An 18,716-nucleotide genomic window follows, 5' to 3' on the forward strand; every position below is an offset into this window, starting at 1 on the left:
GAAAAATGAAAATATTGAAGTGGGCCTCCTAAGTCCTCCACGCAGCCAACCCCAAGAATTTGGGGAATATTGGTTTTGGCATGATATCTAAAGTGTTTGGCACGTTATCTAAAGTGTTCCTCAAAAACCAGCTTTTTTTCCTTCACCCACCATAAGCCATTCAATCAGCAGAACACTACACCCTTGTCTGTCATCCAGCTGTCCCAGCTAGAACCATCTCATCCCTCACCAATATCTTCAACTCTTTTGAAGTCAGTAGTGTGAAAGGGAACTCAAAGTCAACCTGAGGAATCTGTGGTCTCATTGATATCTGTCAGAAGCATCACACAGAAGCCAAAGCCTTCGTGTACCCCAGAATCAGTCTCAGTAACTCCACTGAGTTTAATCTGAATTGACCTCATTAATAATGAAGAGAGTCAGTTTATTAATCTATAGTCTTTAACTGGACTGGTATTATTCAGATAAGCCAGAATTTGAAGTCAGTATTCATCTAAAGATATGCAATCATATCCTAATTGAGAAATATTTATAGATAAGGCTGGCTGTCAGCAAAAAATACCTTGCCAATGTCAACAGTGTTACTCTGATTAAAAGTCTGAATCCTTATTTTAATTTCACATTGTTCTAAAAGAAACCACATTCTCTTTTGAAAAGACGATGTGGTTCTGGGCTTGGATACGGCTTTGAATTTTCCTAGGTTATATGACTGCTTCATCATTATTTAAACAGTGAATCTATTTGTTCTTTTTAGAAATATGTGTGGGTTCTTACAGAACTCCTTTTCCTCTCAAAATTTGCTAAAATTTAAAAAACAAACAAACAAAAACAAAAAAAGAAAACAAAAAAAACAAAATAAGGATAGAATGCAAAGTTTGTGTCAGTCTCTGTAACTGCAGTTCAGCTGCCTGAGATGGTATGGTTGGGCTTGAGAAATGATCGCCTTCAGCTTTATACAAATGACAGGCTAATTATTAGTCGCCCGTTTTAAGGGAGTTGTTTGCTTCCCTTGATTTGTCACGCCAAACCCAAACAACTGGAAATACCAAGCTGCTGCTTCAGTCAGTTAAACAAAAACTGAGGTACCAGCAGTAAGTTTTCCCTTTTGTTTTCAATCACCAAAAAGCTGAAATATATTTTACTAAAAGCTTTTTGATGCAAATAACTCTATTTTTCCTGCCAAACAGTTCAGAAAGAAGAACAAGGAATATTTCCCAAGCAGTTCTGCTTGAATGCTACTTCAAAAGGCTTCTTCTGTAAACCAATTCACAATAGCCACTTTCAGCACAAGTTTTGAAGAAAGGCCAGGGCGCTAGGGAAGAGGAATGTGTGCCTATTATACTTACAAGTTGTGAAGACTCCAGTCTCTCTGGCGCTTTGCAAGTCATCTTTAACTGCCACAAGGTACACAGTGTACTCAGTGCCAGGCTGCAAGTTCCTGAGATGGTACTTGGTGGCAGAAGGTCCCACATTGTAGGTCCTTGGTTGACCTCCTCTTGTGGGACCTGCAGTCAGCCGATACCCTGTGATCACAGCACGAGGCCGCGTCCACAACACTAACACCGAATGCTCCGTGGTATTGAGAAATCTGAGGTTGGTGGGGGCATCGAGCTCTGGGAAGAAAAAGTATAACATGCATCACTTTTCCAGCAGAATCTCTACTTCCAAAGCACATCCATTCCAGTGCAAAAAGCACGGGTGTACCATGAGGCTGTGGAGCCTGTATTTCTCACTTAGGGCACAAATACAATAGTATGAAAGAAAGAAGGTGGGAAACATAAGAGAGCTGGAAACGGAAGTGAAATAACTATATCTGTGCCTCAGTGCCATCCCATAATATGCTGGGCCAGGCAGACCTGCGCATTCTGGGCTGTGCCGATTTGGGTCGCTGCCATACATGCCTGTCCCGTGGGGAAGTCAGGCTAACGGCTGAGGCGAGACAGATGAATCCAACTGCACTCAGGAATTTCAATAGTTTCTCATGAATGCTGAGCATTTTTTAAAAATCAGCTCAGTTTAGACTTGTCAGCATAAGCACAGAAACCCAACTTTAGCCCTTTTTCATTAAAAAGATTTATTCTTTTAAATCTTTGCCTAGTCCTATTCCCTGCCCTCTCAAAATCCCTTCCCAAAACAAAATACCCCCACTTTGTCATGTTAATGTAAAAATAAGTTAACAGTCTGTGACTTCCTGCAGGAAAAAAAAACCAAAAAAAACAGTTCCTAGATCTACTTAAAAATAATCACACTGTGGAACTGACGATACAACAATTCTAAGCATGCTCATCTCTCTCACGGGATTCACGCAGCAGCTCTTATCGGGCTTCCTCCCCTTTTTGTCACTGCCCCTGGGGAGCTGCTGAAACTGGTAACCCAGAAAACTACATAAACATGAGGCTGAAGCAACACAGCTCCCTCAGCGTTATGCTGGAGTCCAGCGAACAGCAGGGATGCTACTACCTTTGGCTGAGACAAGATGAGGCTCGGAGGGGGAAAGATACTTGAGCAATTTGCCCCCACAGCAGGCAGGGTAGCACTGGCTGCAGCAAAGAGTTTATAGCATCTATATGGCAAGCTGCCCCACCTTTTCTAGGTCCCAACCGCATGCTGAAATTATGAGCAGTGAAGAGAGGTTCCATCAATGCTCCTTTTTGATGGCAAATGCTTTTTTATCCCCCTAAGTAATACTTCTGTGATAAAAATTAATGTTTTCATCACTCTCCCAGTGATTCAGCAAGAAGCAGGTTTTGTCCTTTTTGTTTTCTCCCCCGTTGCTTTCTCCCTTTTTGAAGAGGAAGGAAAAAGGAAGGTTCCTTCTTCCACCACTTGCAAAGATGGGGGAGATAGTTCTAGAAGATAAAGAATGAGTGTGACCCTCCTTAGGCTCATCTCCAACCCATGGACTGAGAGTCAGCTTTATCTCTTCTTGGTACTTAGACCCGTGCTAAGTCTCATCTGACAAGGATTGTATCTTCTTCCGATGTGTAGCCTACAGTCAGTTCCCATCTGCACAACTTCATTTGCCAGCTCTATTAGGCTTTTATCACTTCCTCTCCCCATACTAAAGGAAAAAGGGGAAGATTAAAAAGCCACACACACACTCGGAGTTTATTTGTAGACTGCTTTTTAACGGAAGGCCAAAAAGAGAATCACATTTACACCGTGGGAAGAGAGTTTTGCTGCAGGGTTTTCCTTGGGAACTCTGAATGATTTCTGTTTCCCAGGACTTTCGATTACAGGATGCAATTTAAGTGAATACTTTCTGAAATGTGGTTTAGGCAAAGCAGTTAAGCGGACGATCATAGCCTATGGAAAATGGTTCCAAACATTTGTAACTAGCCCACTGCTGTCTGAATCAAATGCCTATGCTCCGATGTACACCTCTGTGTGTGGACTTTCAGAGGGGCTCTACACCTAGCCAAGGCTCCTGAAAACAACCACAAAAACTTACAGATCTAACTGGGAACTGAGCTCTTCTTGTTCTAAACGCTTCCAAGAAGAGTTCAGACTCCTAAGTCTCACCCTTGCTTTTAAAAGCCTTACTTGAAAGAGGAGGGAGGGTGTTCACACTGTCTATGTTACACTCAAATCAGATTAGGGCAAACATAAGGATCCCATTGTCCCTGCATAGTCAAGGGAGACAGTAAGAGGGAGAGGCACTATTAACGGCTCCTAACCTCATGGATGTAAGTAGTATTTCTCAAACAGCATGGCTATATTCACAGATTATCCCATTTCCTTTCCTACCCACTCATCTTTATAAGAGTTGGGCTGGACTCTCAAAAGTTGCTCTCATTTACTGAAAAGTATCAGAACGGCAGCAGATGTGCATAGCTGAATATTGGTCCTTTGAATAATGTCACCCAGTCAAAGAACACCACAAACACCGAGTCACCCTTCTGTTGCCCAATAAGCAAGATCTGTTCAAATGAACCGCATCCCAGGTTCTGTCTGATCTGCTTCTCTTGGATCAAAAATGAAGATAACCACTCGAACCCATGCTAAATTCCTTTGCCATCTGAAAGCCTACACCTTGCCCAGCCACCGCTCCTCTCTTCTCTGCCCTTCTGCAAAGCAAAAAGCAATGGCTGACAGACCGCGTACTTTGCTTGTCATCTTCCACGCCTCATACTGGTAACGTGTTGCACTGCCACTAGATCATTAGCAATCAGGTTCTGAAAGATCCTGCACAACCCTTCCTAAAAAAAAAATACATGCTCCCCCCGGCTCTTGTCAACAGTCCACTGTGGTCACTGCAAACCAGTTTCCCAGGTTTCACTGGGATGACAATGACATTTCTGGGGTGGCCTGTGGAAAGCCAGGCCTGACCTGGCAAAGCTGAAATGCAGTCCTTTTCATGATAAGGCCTGTCCTTGCTATGTCCCTGCAGAACTCGTGCTGCTTATGGTAGAGCCAAACAGGTATGTAGCTGTCAGAAAGGAGACGGGGGTTTTCAGAGCAATCTCAGCAAGGATCCTAAGTCATGCTGAAATCTGCCCTAAGGTATCCTCAAAAAAAAAAAAAAAAAAAATATCGGAGGCTGCGATCTGTGCTGCAAAAGAACTGCAAGGCCCATCAATTCTCAGTCAGTAATAAAAAAGTTGAATTCCAGCCATATGAAATTGTTTTAAAGTGCCATGAGAGTTAAACTCCCATTGGAAAGCCCTGGAGGAGGATAAATCTGCTGAAGAGATCATTGTTTGAGTGAATGAATTCCCAGCCCTGTCATCCTTGTTATGGGATACCTCCTGGGCTATAACTGTTGCACTTTAAGTGCTCTGTTTATATTTCTCTGAGCGACAGAGAAATATGCGCTTCAAAAGGTTGAAAAAAAGCACAAAGGAAAGACACTTACTGGTGGTTTGCTCTCCAGTCAAAGGTTTGCTCTCCCTGCCGTGGCTAATAGCAAAGATCTTAAAGAGATAGGTTGTTCCTGGGATCAGGTCAACAACTTCAGCAAAAGAGCTCCTGGTGATAGGCAGTCTCTGCCCATGTTGGCCCGGGCGATTGACAGGGATGACTTCCACTCGATAGCCAGTCACTTGGCTCTGCGGTGGGGTCCACATGATGGTGATCTTGATATCAGAAACCTCCACAAACTGTAGATCTCTGGGTGAAGGAACTTCACCTGAAAGCAGAGTGACAGAAGAACGTCAGAGGGAGTCCTTAGCAAACACCAGGAGAAGCTATAGGTTTGCATGAAAGAGAAAACTGAATTTTGATTGGACAGTGGATAGCCCCAAGAATATTTACCAAATGAAAAATGTCATGGTAACCTTACCTTATACACACATTCCCAGACAATACTCAAGCAGACTACAATTCAAAATGCAAATACATAGTTTTAAGTATTTTCTGTCTTCAGACTTAGAAGGTATCTTGCTGTCACAGAAAGAGAACTGAAAGCCCAGATGTAGTACTCTACAGAACTTCAAGCATATGCAGAACCAAAAATTTGGGTGGAAAAAAAAAAAAAAAATACTCCATGGGCTGGAAACAGGAACCTCCTTTTAAAATTAAAAGAGAGGGTTTTCAAAATCCATGGCATGTTCTGGATGTCTATAATTAACTTAAAATCCACCTTTTATAATTAAACAAGTATAGGGGCTGATCTGGCCTTATTGTAGTCAAAACAAAATCCAGTTCCGTCTGTGTTGGTCCACAGTACTGCACCCTTGAATTCCTACATTCAAATTAAGTTTCTTCAGATTAGGACTGATACTGCCTTAAGGTTAACCAATGCACATTTTTAGAAGAGTCAGATGCCAAACCATAAAATCATTGAGCTGAGGTCTTTCCTGGTAAATTCCCATTTGCAAACATGTGCTTGCAACTTGCAGGACCATCAAATTCCGCTGCTACCACATCAGACCCCAATTCTTTCACTATCCTTTCTTTTGGTTTGGCTATTCAGCCCAACTGGATACTTAGAGAACCCTGAAACCAGTAGTTTTTTAAATTGTGGGTGCCTCAATTTTAGATCATATGGTGCTATTTTGGCATATCAGTCAATGCTGAGCAATCTCCCATCCCCACCAACTGCAATGGAAAATAATGGTTAGGACTGGAAGGGAGAGGGAGAAGTCAGGTGAGCGATTTGGATTTACATTGTGGTGTCTGAGTACATAACCTTACCTATCTGCAGGCCAAGTACTGAAGTGATTTAATGATTTACCAGGGTCTTAAGAACATCTCTTCACAGAATCCCCTTAAGACAGCTTAGGAACCTCTGATCTCTCTTTTCCATAGAAACAATGCCAGAGCAACCGTTTGACCTGCCTGCAGTCTGATCCGTAAGAATTACAACGCTATCAATGAAGACTGGCGGCTTGACTGTGTCAATTCATTCTTGAGTATGACTTCACTATAGAACTTCGATACCAGTCACATTTTAAATTAAAAAACACGACGACGATGGCAAAAACCAGAATTGAGTCCGTTTAAGGATTCATTTGGCTAGAGCAATGTAAGCCTGCACTGTCATTTGGCTCTGTGTACTAACAGAAAACTCGGTGACTGATACCAGAACACGCTGATCGTTACCTGCACGTGGGACGCCTGTGGTTTCCTGTTGGATGAAGACAGGAGTACTCTCCTGATTTTCTTCCACTGCATAGATGCTGATGTTGTACTGAACACCCGGCATCAAGTCACTGAGTGTTACAGAGGTAGCAGTGTCAGGCAGGTTGAGCTCTGTGCTGCTGCCTTCCACGGAGGGTGTGTAGATAATTCTGTAGCCTAAAGCAAGAGAGATACATATTTAGTCGTTAGCCACAATCAGTAAGTCAGCACAAGGAATGACAGGAATGAGAACTAAAGTGAACTGATCTTCCCACTGAGGTTTCATAAAAATAGTCCTGAACTTCAGTGGGACCTGTGGCTTGCCTGTGCTCACATCCCATCTACAGATCACACACTCATAATGCCTGACAAAGCATAACCTGACCTGGATTAGCATATTTCTGAGTTTTGACATGTGGATTTAGAGTCTATACAGTTCTCATGCTTGTTATGGGATGGTCTGGATGACTGATACAAATATAAGGTTATGGGGTTTGTTTTTATTTAACATAAATCCAAAATGAATTGTTTTGCATCCAGCCTCCTGAATTGCTTGGTTAGACAGTGAAACCAAGCAAATGCTGAACTGACCATGTGCTTTCCAGCTTGTCATTCAGACAGGTCAGAATTATGCACTAGCCCTCTGTCCCAGAGTTTTTTTACATATACTTCAGATTCTACCAATAGTGCAAAATAGGTGCATTCCAATTAGACAAACCTGTGATTGGAGCCTGCGGTCTGCTCCAGCTAATGACAATTGATGTGTCATCTACACTTTCCACGGTGTGATCCGGAGGTGCATCAGGAGCTGTTTAAGGGAATAAACAGAGGACGACAGCAAGTGTGAGGATAAGAGGTAACAAAAATTTATTGAGAAAGCACTAAAAACAGCTTTCAAAGTGCAGCAACACCCACCCACACATACCTGTAGTCTGTGAAGTAGACAGGATCAGATTCTGCTCTCCTTCTTCAGAAATCTGATAGACATTAACAATATACTTGCGACCAGGAAGCAAGTCAGGGATGTTGACAGAAGTGGCTGTGCTTGGAAGATCTAAGGAAGGCATGAAAGAAAAAATTGCCTTAGCAATTCTACCTTCTTGCTTTCTCTCCAAATGAAGTAATTGAGATCTCTGTTCTAATCTGGGCTGAATCACAGTCTTCCTGCAATAAACCAGCAAGTGTTCTGCAACTGTGTGTTAGTCCACATCAGAAAAATTGTGTGGCGAGTTGGGACTGGTCTCCACACTCAGCAAGCAGACAACACCTAGGACAGCAAGGATTGATGTGTGATATGGCAGGACAACTTGACCAGCAGCCCCCTGCGCACTGCTGGCATTTAGCCATCTCAGCTAACTGAGCTCTCATTTCATACCCTGCTGTATTTTCAGTAAGGAAATATACGGAAAATTTTTCCCAGGAATAGGTTATGTGGAAAGACTGACTCATGAGTGGAGAAGAATGACATTATGAGGGCTGATGAACTTCTCTCCCCCCTGCCTTCCCCCAGATGTCCACCTACATGCCAGATGCAGGAAATTCCCCATGAAGTAGCTCCTTACTGGCCAGACTAAAGCCAAGCATCTTAAGGGAAACTGGGAATTGCCTTTCAATTTGCCTGTAAACCTCTGTCTGTAGACAAATGAGTTCAGGAGCTGCTTCACAACACAGCCCAGCTCTCTGGGCAGACAGTGTGCAGAGAATAGAGGTGGTGACAGTGCTGGCAGTCCCAATGTAAGCTACTTCTGCCCACGAGTCCAAGCCCATGACTTCAGTGGAGCAACAGTCCAGGGAGAATTAAGAGGTCAGGGGATTACTGTTCTTTTTCTCAAATTGTTCTTCTATTGCACGCATGTCCTAATAGCAATATCTCACAAGGATTTGAGGTTATAATAGCTATTACCATTGTTAAGACAGGAAATTAGGAAAAAGAAATTAAGATGAAATTATGTGTGGTGACACAGACTTTACAGTAGGTTTTGGAAAAGTGGATTCAATTCCTAGGTCTGAGTCCAGTGCCTTTGACCAGCTTCCTGGCTTAGCGAAGTTGTCACATTATCAAAGATGAATAAGATCTGATCCAAACAAAACAACTGAGAGAGCAGACTAGAACAGACATCCATGAGATAATAAGTAGCTGAGAGCGGGCATTTGGGAAAGGATTTCTCTCTGTCCATTCTGATGGAAGGACAAAGGTATACCAAAGGAAATTAGCCAGTGGCAGGTTGGAAAAACAGATTTGGTTCTCTTCTCATCTGCACTGCTGCTCACTTCAGGATGCTGAATTTACGTGATTTCAGAAGGAAAAAAAGACCGGACAAATCCATGGAGCTGAAGAGAATAAATACATCTACCCACAGATACGACAAATCTACCACCCCTGGCTCAGGGAGTTTTCCTCTGCAGGATCCTGAGACAGTATTCTGAGAGGGTATTGCTAAACACCTGCCTTGTTCTCATACTCTTCCTTGGACACGAACTTACTTACTTGATGGAGAAAGGACAATAAACTAAATGATCTTTTAATCTGAACTAGTCCTGCCACTCTCATATCCTAATTGAATCATACTGAAAGATAGTGAGATCCTCACTATTTACAGTAGCTATCCTGATTGTCACAGAAAACAGCAATGTACTGTTAGCAATGCTGTGGTCTGGTAGGCTTAAATATTGTCTCACCAAGATACTGTGGCTCATCACCCTCCTCGCTCAGCTCATACTCAACACGGAATCCAGAAACTGTGTCAGAAGCAGAAACCCAGGAGACAACAAAGCTGTTGGATGTGATCTCAGTGACTGACTCTGAAGTAGCAACCATGGGAGGAAGAAGAGTTGTCTCTCCTGAAACAGTGTTGCCTACAAGAGAGAAGAAAGAGAGGTTAGCTAACCATCGCTACTTTTGCGTTAACTGGAATGCACGAGACAAAGACTTAGGTGATGGAGCTTAGGTTTCTCTGGTTGCGCCGCTCTTCAACTTACTTGTCACTGCTGTGGTGCTGGTTGTGGTAAAATCAAAGCGGGTGACTTCTTTGTGGCCATACCGCTGAACGCTGATGAGCTGTCCTTCATATATCACACCAGGCTTCAGGCCTGAGATGGTGTAGGAGTTCTGGTAGCCGGGGATGGTAGCTTCCTTCCACTGCCTTCCAGAGTTTTTCTGCAAGAACAAGGACACCCAAACAGTGAGAGACTCCCTAGCCTGCAAACAGAGGTATCTAGTGATCTAATCTGCTACTTGGTTACCAAGCACCGTGATATTCTAACACAGGTGTGACTTGAATGGCTAATGTACAGACAGAGTCAAGTCAAAGGAGATGATAGAGGTACGCCAGGAAGCAGAGCTAATGATATTTTGGGCAATTAAGTTTTACTGGGATAAATTGAGAAACAATTTAGCTTTGAACTTTTTCCTTTAAAAGGAGCATTATTTGGAATATATACACTGAACTCATTCCTTTATCAAAAATGCATTAAGGCATGAAGGAATGGTTGGAAAACGCACATTTGAAGGCTGTTCACAATAACACTCTATGCCGTCATCTGAAAACAATATACAGAAAAGTGCTTCCCTTCTACCCTGTGTTTGAACTCTATGGGAAGCTCTAAAATAATGCTCCATCCTCTGAGGTTTGTACTCCAGTGCTTTAAAGTCCATTTCACTCAGGCCTTGATCCAAGATACACTGAAGTCAGTAAAAAGACCTGACTGCCTTTAACGGCTTTGGATCAGGGCCTTTATTGTTCTTCTAATAACAGGCAGCATCAAGATACTAATGTTCCTAATCATTAAGTGGACTTTTACGAAGCTGTACTCAGGGGAACTGTAACACAACTCATCTACGTTGGTTAAAACGAATCATTCCTCAAATATGAAGGAGCCAAAAAGCAGTGGTTAACCAGCTTTGGTTTAGACTTTACAGAAGACGGGAGATGACTGTTTATTTAATCCTATGCTAGCTACTTATGTCTTCATATCCTACTCACTTTTACCTCCTCATTAATAGGATAAAATCTATCCCGGTTGTCTCTGGATATGCACACAGTACCAAAACAATGTTTCTTAGGATGAGGAAGCTTCCTTAAGGATTTACATTACTTAAAGTGAAGACAGACATAAACTTGTCTGTTTACTGTGCTAGTGCTTTGGTTAATAAGATACTGCATGAACACAGTGACCAGTAAAGTTTGAGCACGAAAACATCAAGTGTTTATACAGCACTGGTTGTCTTTGATCCTCAGAGTAACTGCTGACCTCAACAGGACAAGGACACTGAACTAGCAACTAAAGTTTGCTGTAATTGTGTCAGCCACTGATTTCAGACACAGAAAAAGCCAAACAAAGTATTTTTGATGAAGGAATGATGAATGCGGCACTCACCGGTCTCCAGCGCAAAATGTATTTGGTGATGTGAGATCGTTCAGGAGCATTCCACTGGATGGGGTGGGAGTTTGGCTGATTTGCACTCTCTGTGATGATCACCTGAACAGGCCCAGTTGACCCTGAAAAAAAAAAATTGCCATTTTTTACATACTGGGGATGCTTTTCTTCTGCATTTGTTGTGGAGTCATCAAAAAGCAAGAAAGCTGTGTGACTCAAGTACTATTTCGATACATAGGAAATAAGTCGCATCGTCCTTCTATCTGTAATGCTTCGTTGCTCTTTAAAAAACTAATTAGAATGTATTCCAGGGGGGAGTTAACATGTGCTGTTTGGGTTAATTTCCTGTGAGTTATCAATGAAATAGAAAACCGGAACAGTCTAGTATAGAAAAAGTCTGCAAAGTTTTATTGTTCAGAGAGGGAGCTTCTCGGCAACAAACTGCTTTCATCATTTAATATCTTCTGTATGGGAGCAGGGAAACAGATGAGGAATGTGTGCCCAATCCAGGTCTGATCTTGTGGCATGGTGAGGGCAAATTCCTGATCTGACATTGACAACACCCTGCAAAGATACACTAATCTTTTACTATTTTACAGAATTTCTTCATCAGTTAATGGGAAACACTGAATTTTCATGACTCTGTGGAGCACTCCACAGGCAGTGAGGCATGTATTCCACACACAAACCACACCAGAAGGGTGGGTGGAAGTCTTGAGACAAATCAGGCCCATAAACTCATGAAAATACAACTTCAGCAGTGCTCTCATGCTTGAAACTACCAATTGCAGTTAGCTAGATCAGGCTCAGGTGTATTCTCCCCATAAAGCCCTCTAATAGAGAAGGGAAGGTTTTATGATCCCATGGTTCTCCTTCCAGTCCCTCCCAGCCCTGCTGCAGGGGTTTCGCTGAACACTCAGCAGCACTGTTCTCGTGTTAGTTCTCAGAAAATCCCAGCAAAGAGCGGCTTGAAATCTGCAGGAAAGCGGCTTGGTTTAGCCATTGAATATCTTCACCCTCCCTCCGCTCCCAACATTTCTAATTATAATTTATTTGGACAACTGTATGACATATATACCTGCTCCATATTTAACAGGACTTCCAGGCAAACAAACCTGTGCCCACAGGCAGAAAATTTCAAAGCTCACCTAACCCCAAATCTACATTCAGAAGCATTAGATTTGGTTTATTTACACATTTTCAGTTACTCTTGTGTCTAAAGAAGCCCAAAGCCCTGGTTCTCCAGTCTGGAGGCATGCATATTTCACATAGCTCAGGGGGATGTTTGTTTAAGCAGTCTGACAGGAGTCAAGGAAGCTCAGCAAGCCCCAGTAAAAAACTCAGGGTAAAAAAAAAAAGTCCAGAGAAGGCATGCTTCCTATTCTTGCCCTCCCAAAGAAAGGTAGTCCCTAGTTCTGTCTGCAAAGTGTCCTATTCCCTTGTCTCTGGCTCACTAGCTGTATGGCCATGGACAGAAATGCAGTCAGTTCATTGACAACACTGCTGGGTATAGGCCAGGTTCAATAGGGTGCTGTCACAAAACCCTTCTATACCATGTGCGTGACCCAAGTCACAGAGAAGAGGTACTCTATGCAAAGCATTTAGTTGCTTTGGACTTCAAAGGGGCTAGTCCCCTTCTACAGCACGGTCACCTATATTAAAACCCTCTTTCTGAATGCGCCTCAGATTCCCTTTCTTACCTTGCAGGGCACTTAGGGGATAAATACATTGCAGCTACTAAGCGGACAGATGCTTCTTAATCTATCTTAAAGTAAAAACAGAGAATCAACTCAACATTGAAGCTGGTAACTCCAATCTTTACGCAGTTCCACCACATTTATGCTCAAAGATGGGTTGGGAAACCAATGACTTGAGCATAGTTTTCTCATCCCAACAGGGAAGCCACAACACAGCCTTAATATTTCAGCTGATTTAGATTAAGACAGTGGTAGTTGCAACATTACACAGGAAAGTAGAGTTGTTCCCCTTATCATGTTCTGTTCAGAGAACTGAAACAGAGCAAGCCAACAAACAGGCATTGCCTGCCCCTATAAAGATTTCCTGGAACTGACTGAGCAAAGCAAAGTTCAAATATTTAATTTCTTCACGGCACTGATCAGGAAAAATGCTTCATTCCATGGCGGAATGTAGTGAGTGGAAAAGGAAAGAATACACATGTAAGAGTTTTAAGCAACAGAAACTGAAGGTTGCAGGTGTGATGGTAGAGCCAATTTACAGAGGCAATATAAACCCAAGTTGTTGTGTGAAGTGATAGTCATTCCCTAAACTAACCCCAGCCTCAGGAATAGCTGTTAGCAGCCTGGGCCCCTCTTTATAATAATGACATTTGTGTGTGTCTGCCAAGGCACAAAGAAAAAGACAGACAAAGGAAATGGTTCTGTGTAAAAAGGACACCAAAAGGAATAACGTACGGTGAGGGGTGGAAAGATTGCTTTCCTCACGTCTTACTCAGATATCTGAGTTAGTCATCTGTTGTGTTTCTTACCAGGATAGGTCTGCAGAGGCTGGCAATGCCATTCTCCAATACCACGACCATAGCAATAGCACTGGTATCTAACACCATGGACGTACTTCTCCCATGAATCTCCAATTTGGTAAAAGGTACGGGTTTCTGAATCCTGGCACTGATCTAAAGGCACAAAAGAGAGAGTTAACCACTGCATGTTACTGAAACTATAGTGAAAAATCTATGCCAAACACAAAAGTTACGTAAGTAACAAGAGACTTTTACAGAAAGAAATACAACAAAAATGTTTATTTGCTAATATAGTTATATAAAGAGAAACTGGCAACAGAAATTGAATCTCAAATCAAGGTTCTGGATATATTACCGCATGTGTGGCGTTAGATACTAGGGAGCTAATTCAGCTGCGATGCATTTTTTAAGATACTGTTAAGTACAGGCTGTCCACCTGACAAGCTTCCCACTGAAGGTGTTCCTTCAGGCAAGGATTTATTTTGAACTATCTATTGTGGAGCCCAATTCTGCTCCAGTCAACTAAGTTCATCTCTCATCCAAAGCTAAACCATGCTGCTCTCAAGGAAATCAATGGCAAAATTCCTACTGTCTTCAGCAGAATTCAGTTATACAAGTCCAAAGCGACCCATTAATTCTCAGCAGAGTCCTTCCAGATTTACCATTGTGTAAACCAAAGGAGGACAGACCAAATCCTGAAATCATCTTAGCTAGCGTGAATACAACACAGTACCAGTGCTTCAGTACACTTTCTAGCCTGTTTTCTGGCCCAATGGAAATTTTCAGTGAGAACTAGCATTATGCTTGCTTGGATAAACAGGAGCCTTCTTCAGAGAGAGCCCAAAATTAAACCAATTGCACCTTTACACATAGCTGAAATCATCTCCCCCTCCCTTTCTTTCAGAGTAGTAATTTTCAGGAGCTTTACAGTCCAAGTTCCTCCAGTAAACCTGTACAGATATTACTGTAAATAAAACAGAACTTAACCACTAGTACTTTCTAATAGATTTTCTTGGCAATAGTTCGAAGTTCTCTTGGATTTAGTAATTGCAAACCAAACAGCCAGGTCTTATCTGCCAATCAAGGTTCACTAGGGAAGGGGAGGATGCAGGAGAGATGAAATCTCCTCATTCCTGCCGAGAATCACGATGGTTTTAGCTAACCTCCAGAGTCCTATTAACACATGTTCTCATCCCGAGCTTTCTCTCTTTGCCAGAACAAAGGGCAGCCAAAAAAAATCTATTTAGTCCAAGGTAAGTTAATATACGCTGGTGCTCCTTTCTCAGTTCAGTGAGGAGACCTAAAATTTTAGGATAGAGAAAGGAAAGAAAACTGATCCTACCATCAGTACCTAGCTGCATATTATCAGCATTCAGTCCGAGAGCCCTACCTGCTAGGCTGACAGCTCAGGTACCAGAACTCAGCCGAATCACCCCAGTCTGGGGCTAATATGCCCAATTACCACAACCTGCTGCATTTTAAGAAGAATGTTGCCACAATCCATTACTACTGCATCACCATCATCAACTTCTGTGGCATGTCTGATAACCCAAGCTTATCTCCTTAAAACTAGGAATCACCTTTCACTTACCCTCCAGCAAACCCAGAGTTACTTCTACTTTTGCAGCTGTGCAGTTCAGGGGAGAAAGTGGGGAAGACTGGGTCCAAATTCACACACCAGTTTCAGCATACCATAACCTGTTCCTATACAGCCACAGTCTGTGTTTAGCAAGCGAGAACAGCTGGTGACTTACCAACAGGATCGCATTTCCATCTCCCCCGGCCCTGGCCAAAGCATGTGCAGTTCAGCATGTGCCCCTCATCGTGACGCTTATGGAAGGTCTGGTTCACATCATAGGTGATACCGTCCACAATGCACTGGTCTGTTTGAGAAAGAGCAGACACGCTTCTGTCAGCAATAGCTCTAAGCGTTAAGACAAAATCCTTCTGCTTGGCACGTTGTTCCCTCCTCTTGATCAGCTTATAGAGACTGAGCATGACAAGCTCCATTCATACCAAAGGGAGCCCTCCCGGTATCTGTGATCATCACAGACTAGTGCTGCATCCGTATCGCTGCTCCCGAGTTCATTTATCAGCAACGCTTAAACAAGCAACACTTGCAGAAAAGGGGTCTGTAGGATGCAGTCCAAAGTTCTATGCATTACTCAAACTACAGAACCGCCTGGTTCTTCCTTGTGACATATTCTGCATGTGAAAGAAAATCTAAAATAGCACACTAACTCTCTCACTACCTCCTCTTAGGAAGATATAGACTGGAATACCTCAGTTAGTACTGCCTGAAATCATTAAAACTACACATGGAGAAAAGGGCTAATCCAAATTCATAAAGATACCATGAAGAGGTACAAACATCCTCAAGACGTTATTCTCCCGGGTATCTCTGCTACGCTTTGTAGTCATCTGAAGACAGGAGCAAATCTTATCACACGTAGAAGATGCTACCAGTACCTACTAATCTACTATTGCCTCAAAGCACAGTAACCAGATCCCATGCAAAAGTGCAATGGTATCAGTCTATTAGGTTCAATGGCGACGTGTCAATCTGTGATCTGGCCCAGAATTCCTAACGCCAGTCTAATCACAGTCAGGAGCAGAAAGACAAAACAAACAAGAAAACCACCCCAGAAGCATGTTGTTTTGTTAACTGGGACCCAAGAGACCCCAGTTCAGTTCCGGAGTCAATCACAGACCATCTGTCCTTGGGGAAGTGACTCAGTTAATCCCAGGACTTCATTCCCCACCATACTTTCCCACACCCCAGGACAAACCAAGCAATGCTCAGACCCTCCTATAGGCGCTAAGGACCTTCCTCTGGCTGCTATGTTTAAACAGCTCTACTTAGATAACCTTTGCCTTTTGAAAAAGCAAAGCACCCCCAACAAGAAAGACCACTTTAGCTCCAGAATGAAACTGCAGAGAACTAGCTGCATATGTGGAAAAAGGAGTTTCACAGACCAGAACTTTTAGCAGTACATTTCTCACTGTTCTGAAGTAAATGCATAAAAAAAACCCCATCCCAAAGCCCTTGAGTGAGCCTTTCCCTATAAATTATGTCCCATTTCAGCACTGGTGTTAAGAGTCCTTTCTTGGCTGCTTGACAGCAACCCCCCTGCCTTTTCCAGACACGAAGCCAACGCTGTGAGCTAGCTGTAGAATGATCAAATGTCTGTGCTTTTAAGTCTTCTTTTTTTGGTATTGCTTAAGCACTTCTCCACTTGGACCACTCATATAAATAAGTAAATAAATAAGAGTAATCTTAGTGCTGTCCTGCCAACTTTTCGTATAGATTAGCCAGCAAAGGGCTAATCCAGCACAAAGGAATTGAAAATTTCACTGCAGGACAATAAAACAAGCCGCCTCTCCAATCAAACTTCAGACTAGTCTGGAATTTAGTCTGTTCTCGAGTGGGGGAGGTGCCTTTGCTGAGCTCACTGCAAAGTCCCAGCACACTGAGCCTAAAAGTAGACAAAAGGAGGTAGGGATACCTCCTGATAAAGCTCATCAAGTTTTTCTCCTGCTTGCTAGCCTGCAAAGGCTGAAATAGTACATTTCCAGCATGTAAACAACAGAGGAACTTCAGGTAGTCCCTCTGATTCCCTTTCTACTCCAAAGAAAAGCTTGATAATACACAGTTCTTGACCGTAGGTTCAAACTCACAAGGATGGAAAAGAAAATCAATTTCTCCCCACCCCCCAAACACTTAAAGTGGTGACACCAACATGAAAATCAGTACCTCTAAGCTGGGAATATGCAATGCAAGTCCATTCTCCGCGGCCATTTCCCACACAAGTACATCTCATCATATGGCCCATGTCATGTTGTTTATCCCACTGGTCACCAACACGATACATGACACCATCATTGGTTGTGCAGATTTCTTCATGGGCTGGTTGAGAAGAAAGTAAGAGGATATTTTATGTTGCCAGAATTAACAAGACCTTGAGGGTTTGGAGCATTTGCACCAGCTGAGAAGTGTGCCTACCACTGCCTTGTAGCAAAGGAGTAATGAAAATTGCCTTCTCCTGACAATGCCTAAGTCTCTGCTCAAGGTGATCAGTGGGGAAAAAAGGACAAAACAGAACTTCAGAAATGCCTTAAAGGGTTTTGGGCTGGGGTGCAGCTCACTGCAAGTCATCAATAACTGACCAACAACTGACAGCTCTTTACTTTCCAGCTCGAAGAACCACTTATAGGTATTCCATAATCCCTTTATGGTTCTCAGCCTTACCAGCCATAGGGCAGAAACCGAATTTCTGGTCAGCGTCATAGTTCTCAGTGGTTCCACACCACTTCATGTTGTCTCTCCGTCCCTCAGAAGTACAGTCAGTGTAGTTGCGGTTGTTATACAGGAAGGGGAAGTGGCATAGAGCGCCATTGGAATTGCCACCACGTGTCTGGACCAAAACTGTACAAAGTGAAAAGAAAACAGATGCAAATGAAGCCTGCATTCTCCCTCAGCATGCATGGAAGAGCTTGAAAAACAAGCCACTAGCAGTATTTTTTCCCACGTGTACCCTGTATATTATCCACAGGCCTCTTTTCTTGGCTTTAATTAATTCAGATCTGGAAACATAAGCCTTGCACAAGGTCAATTCAGTTCAAACATTGCTTTGGAAAGAGTTCCAGAGCCAGCCATGGGAATTCCTGGGGAATAGGGAAAACCAAAGCTTACTGTGTTTGGGAAGTGGCTTTACAGACACTTGGTGCCAAATCAAATAAACCCACTCTTCTCAGCACACCTGTATTATCTCACTAAGGCTATTACCCAATTGTCCCTTTTGGCTTAAAGTAAAGCCTTAGTCCTCAGGAAAGGGTTACAATTCAGTTGTGTCCAACAGGACAAGCCAAAACCCCCCTGCAGGTTGGAAGCTTCATGTTTTGCAAGCAGCAGTAGGAAGAGGGCTGTAATCTACCTGAACTCCTCACCTCTTGAGCAACTGTGCTTTACAAATAATGGAGAACACGGAGGCATTTGTTGAAGTTTTTCTATATTGGTATTTCTCATTCCCCACAATATATCACAAGAAGCCTCATTAAAACAAGAATGTGTGTGGACAGGGACAGTAGGTTTTTTTGTTTTATGTTGTTTGAGGTTTTTTTTTAAAAAGAAAGAATATTATATGTGCTGCAGAGAAAATCAGAAAAAATAACTGAAGTAGAACAGAGTAAAAAAAATAAAAATCTATGCAGAGTAAGAAGTATTTTTGTGTGGGACTATGAAAAATTCTCTCCAAGGTCAGGTCCCAGAGAAGTCGCTTGGATG

General features: G+C 42.7%; 1 protein-coding gene across 2 annotated transcripts in view; it reads right to left on the reverse strand.

The window, feature by feature from the left end:
* Window positions 1-18,716, reverse strand: part of FN1 (fibronectin 1) — a 55,088-nt gene that overhangs the window by 26,261 nt on the left and 10,111 nt on the right. For both annotated transcript variants that reach the window (XM_074145543.1, XM_074145542.1), the window contains 12 exons: window positions 17,682-17,858; window positions 17,187-17,339; window positions 15,187-15,315; window positions 13,442-13,585; window positions 10,936-11,057; window positions 9,538-9,715; window positions 9,238-9,414; window positions 7,484-7,612; window positions 7,277-7,366; window positions 6,541-6,735; window positions 4,853-5,125; window positions 1,344-1,610 (listed from right to left, as the gene is read on the reverse strand). In XM_074145543.1, coding sequence (XP_074001644.1) covers window positions 1,344-1,610; window positions 4,853-5,125; window positions 6,541-6,735; window positions 7,277-7,366; window positions 7,484-7,612; window positions 9,238-9,414; window positions 9,538-9,715; window positions 10,936-11,057; window positions 13,442-13,585; window positions 15,187-15,315; window positions 17,187-17,339; window positions 17,682-17,858 — 2,034 coding nt within the window. The remainder of the gene's footprint in view (window positions 1-1,343; window positions 1,611-4,852; window positions 5,126-6,540; window positions 6,736-7,276; window positions 7,367-7,483; window positions 7,613-9,237; window positions 9,415-9,537; window positions 9,716-10,935; window positions 11,058-13,441; window positions 13,586-15,186; window positions 15,316-17,186; window positions 17,340-17,681; window positions 17,859-18,716) is intronic.

This window comes from Numenius arquata, chromosome 3 (assembly GCF_964106895.1).
Source record: "Numenius arquata chromosome 3, bNumArq3.hap1.1, whole genome shotgun sequence".
NCBI classification, from domain to species: Eukaryota; Metazoa; Chordata; class Aves; order Charadriiformes; family Scolopacidae; genus Numenius; species Numenius arquata.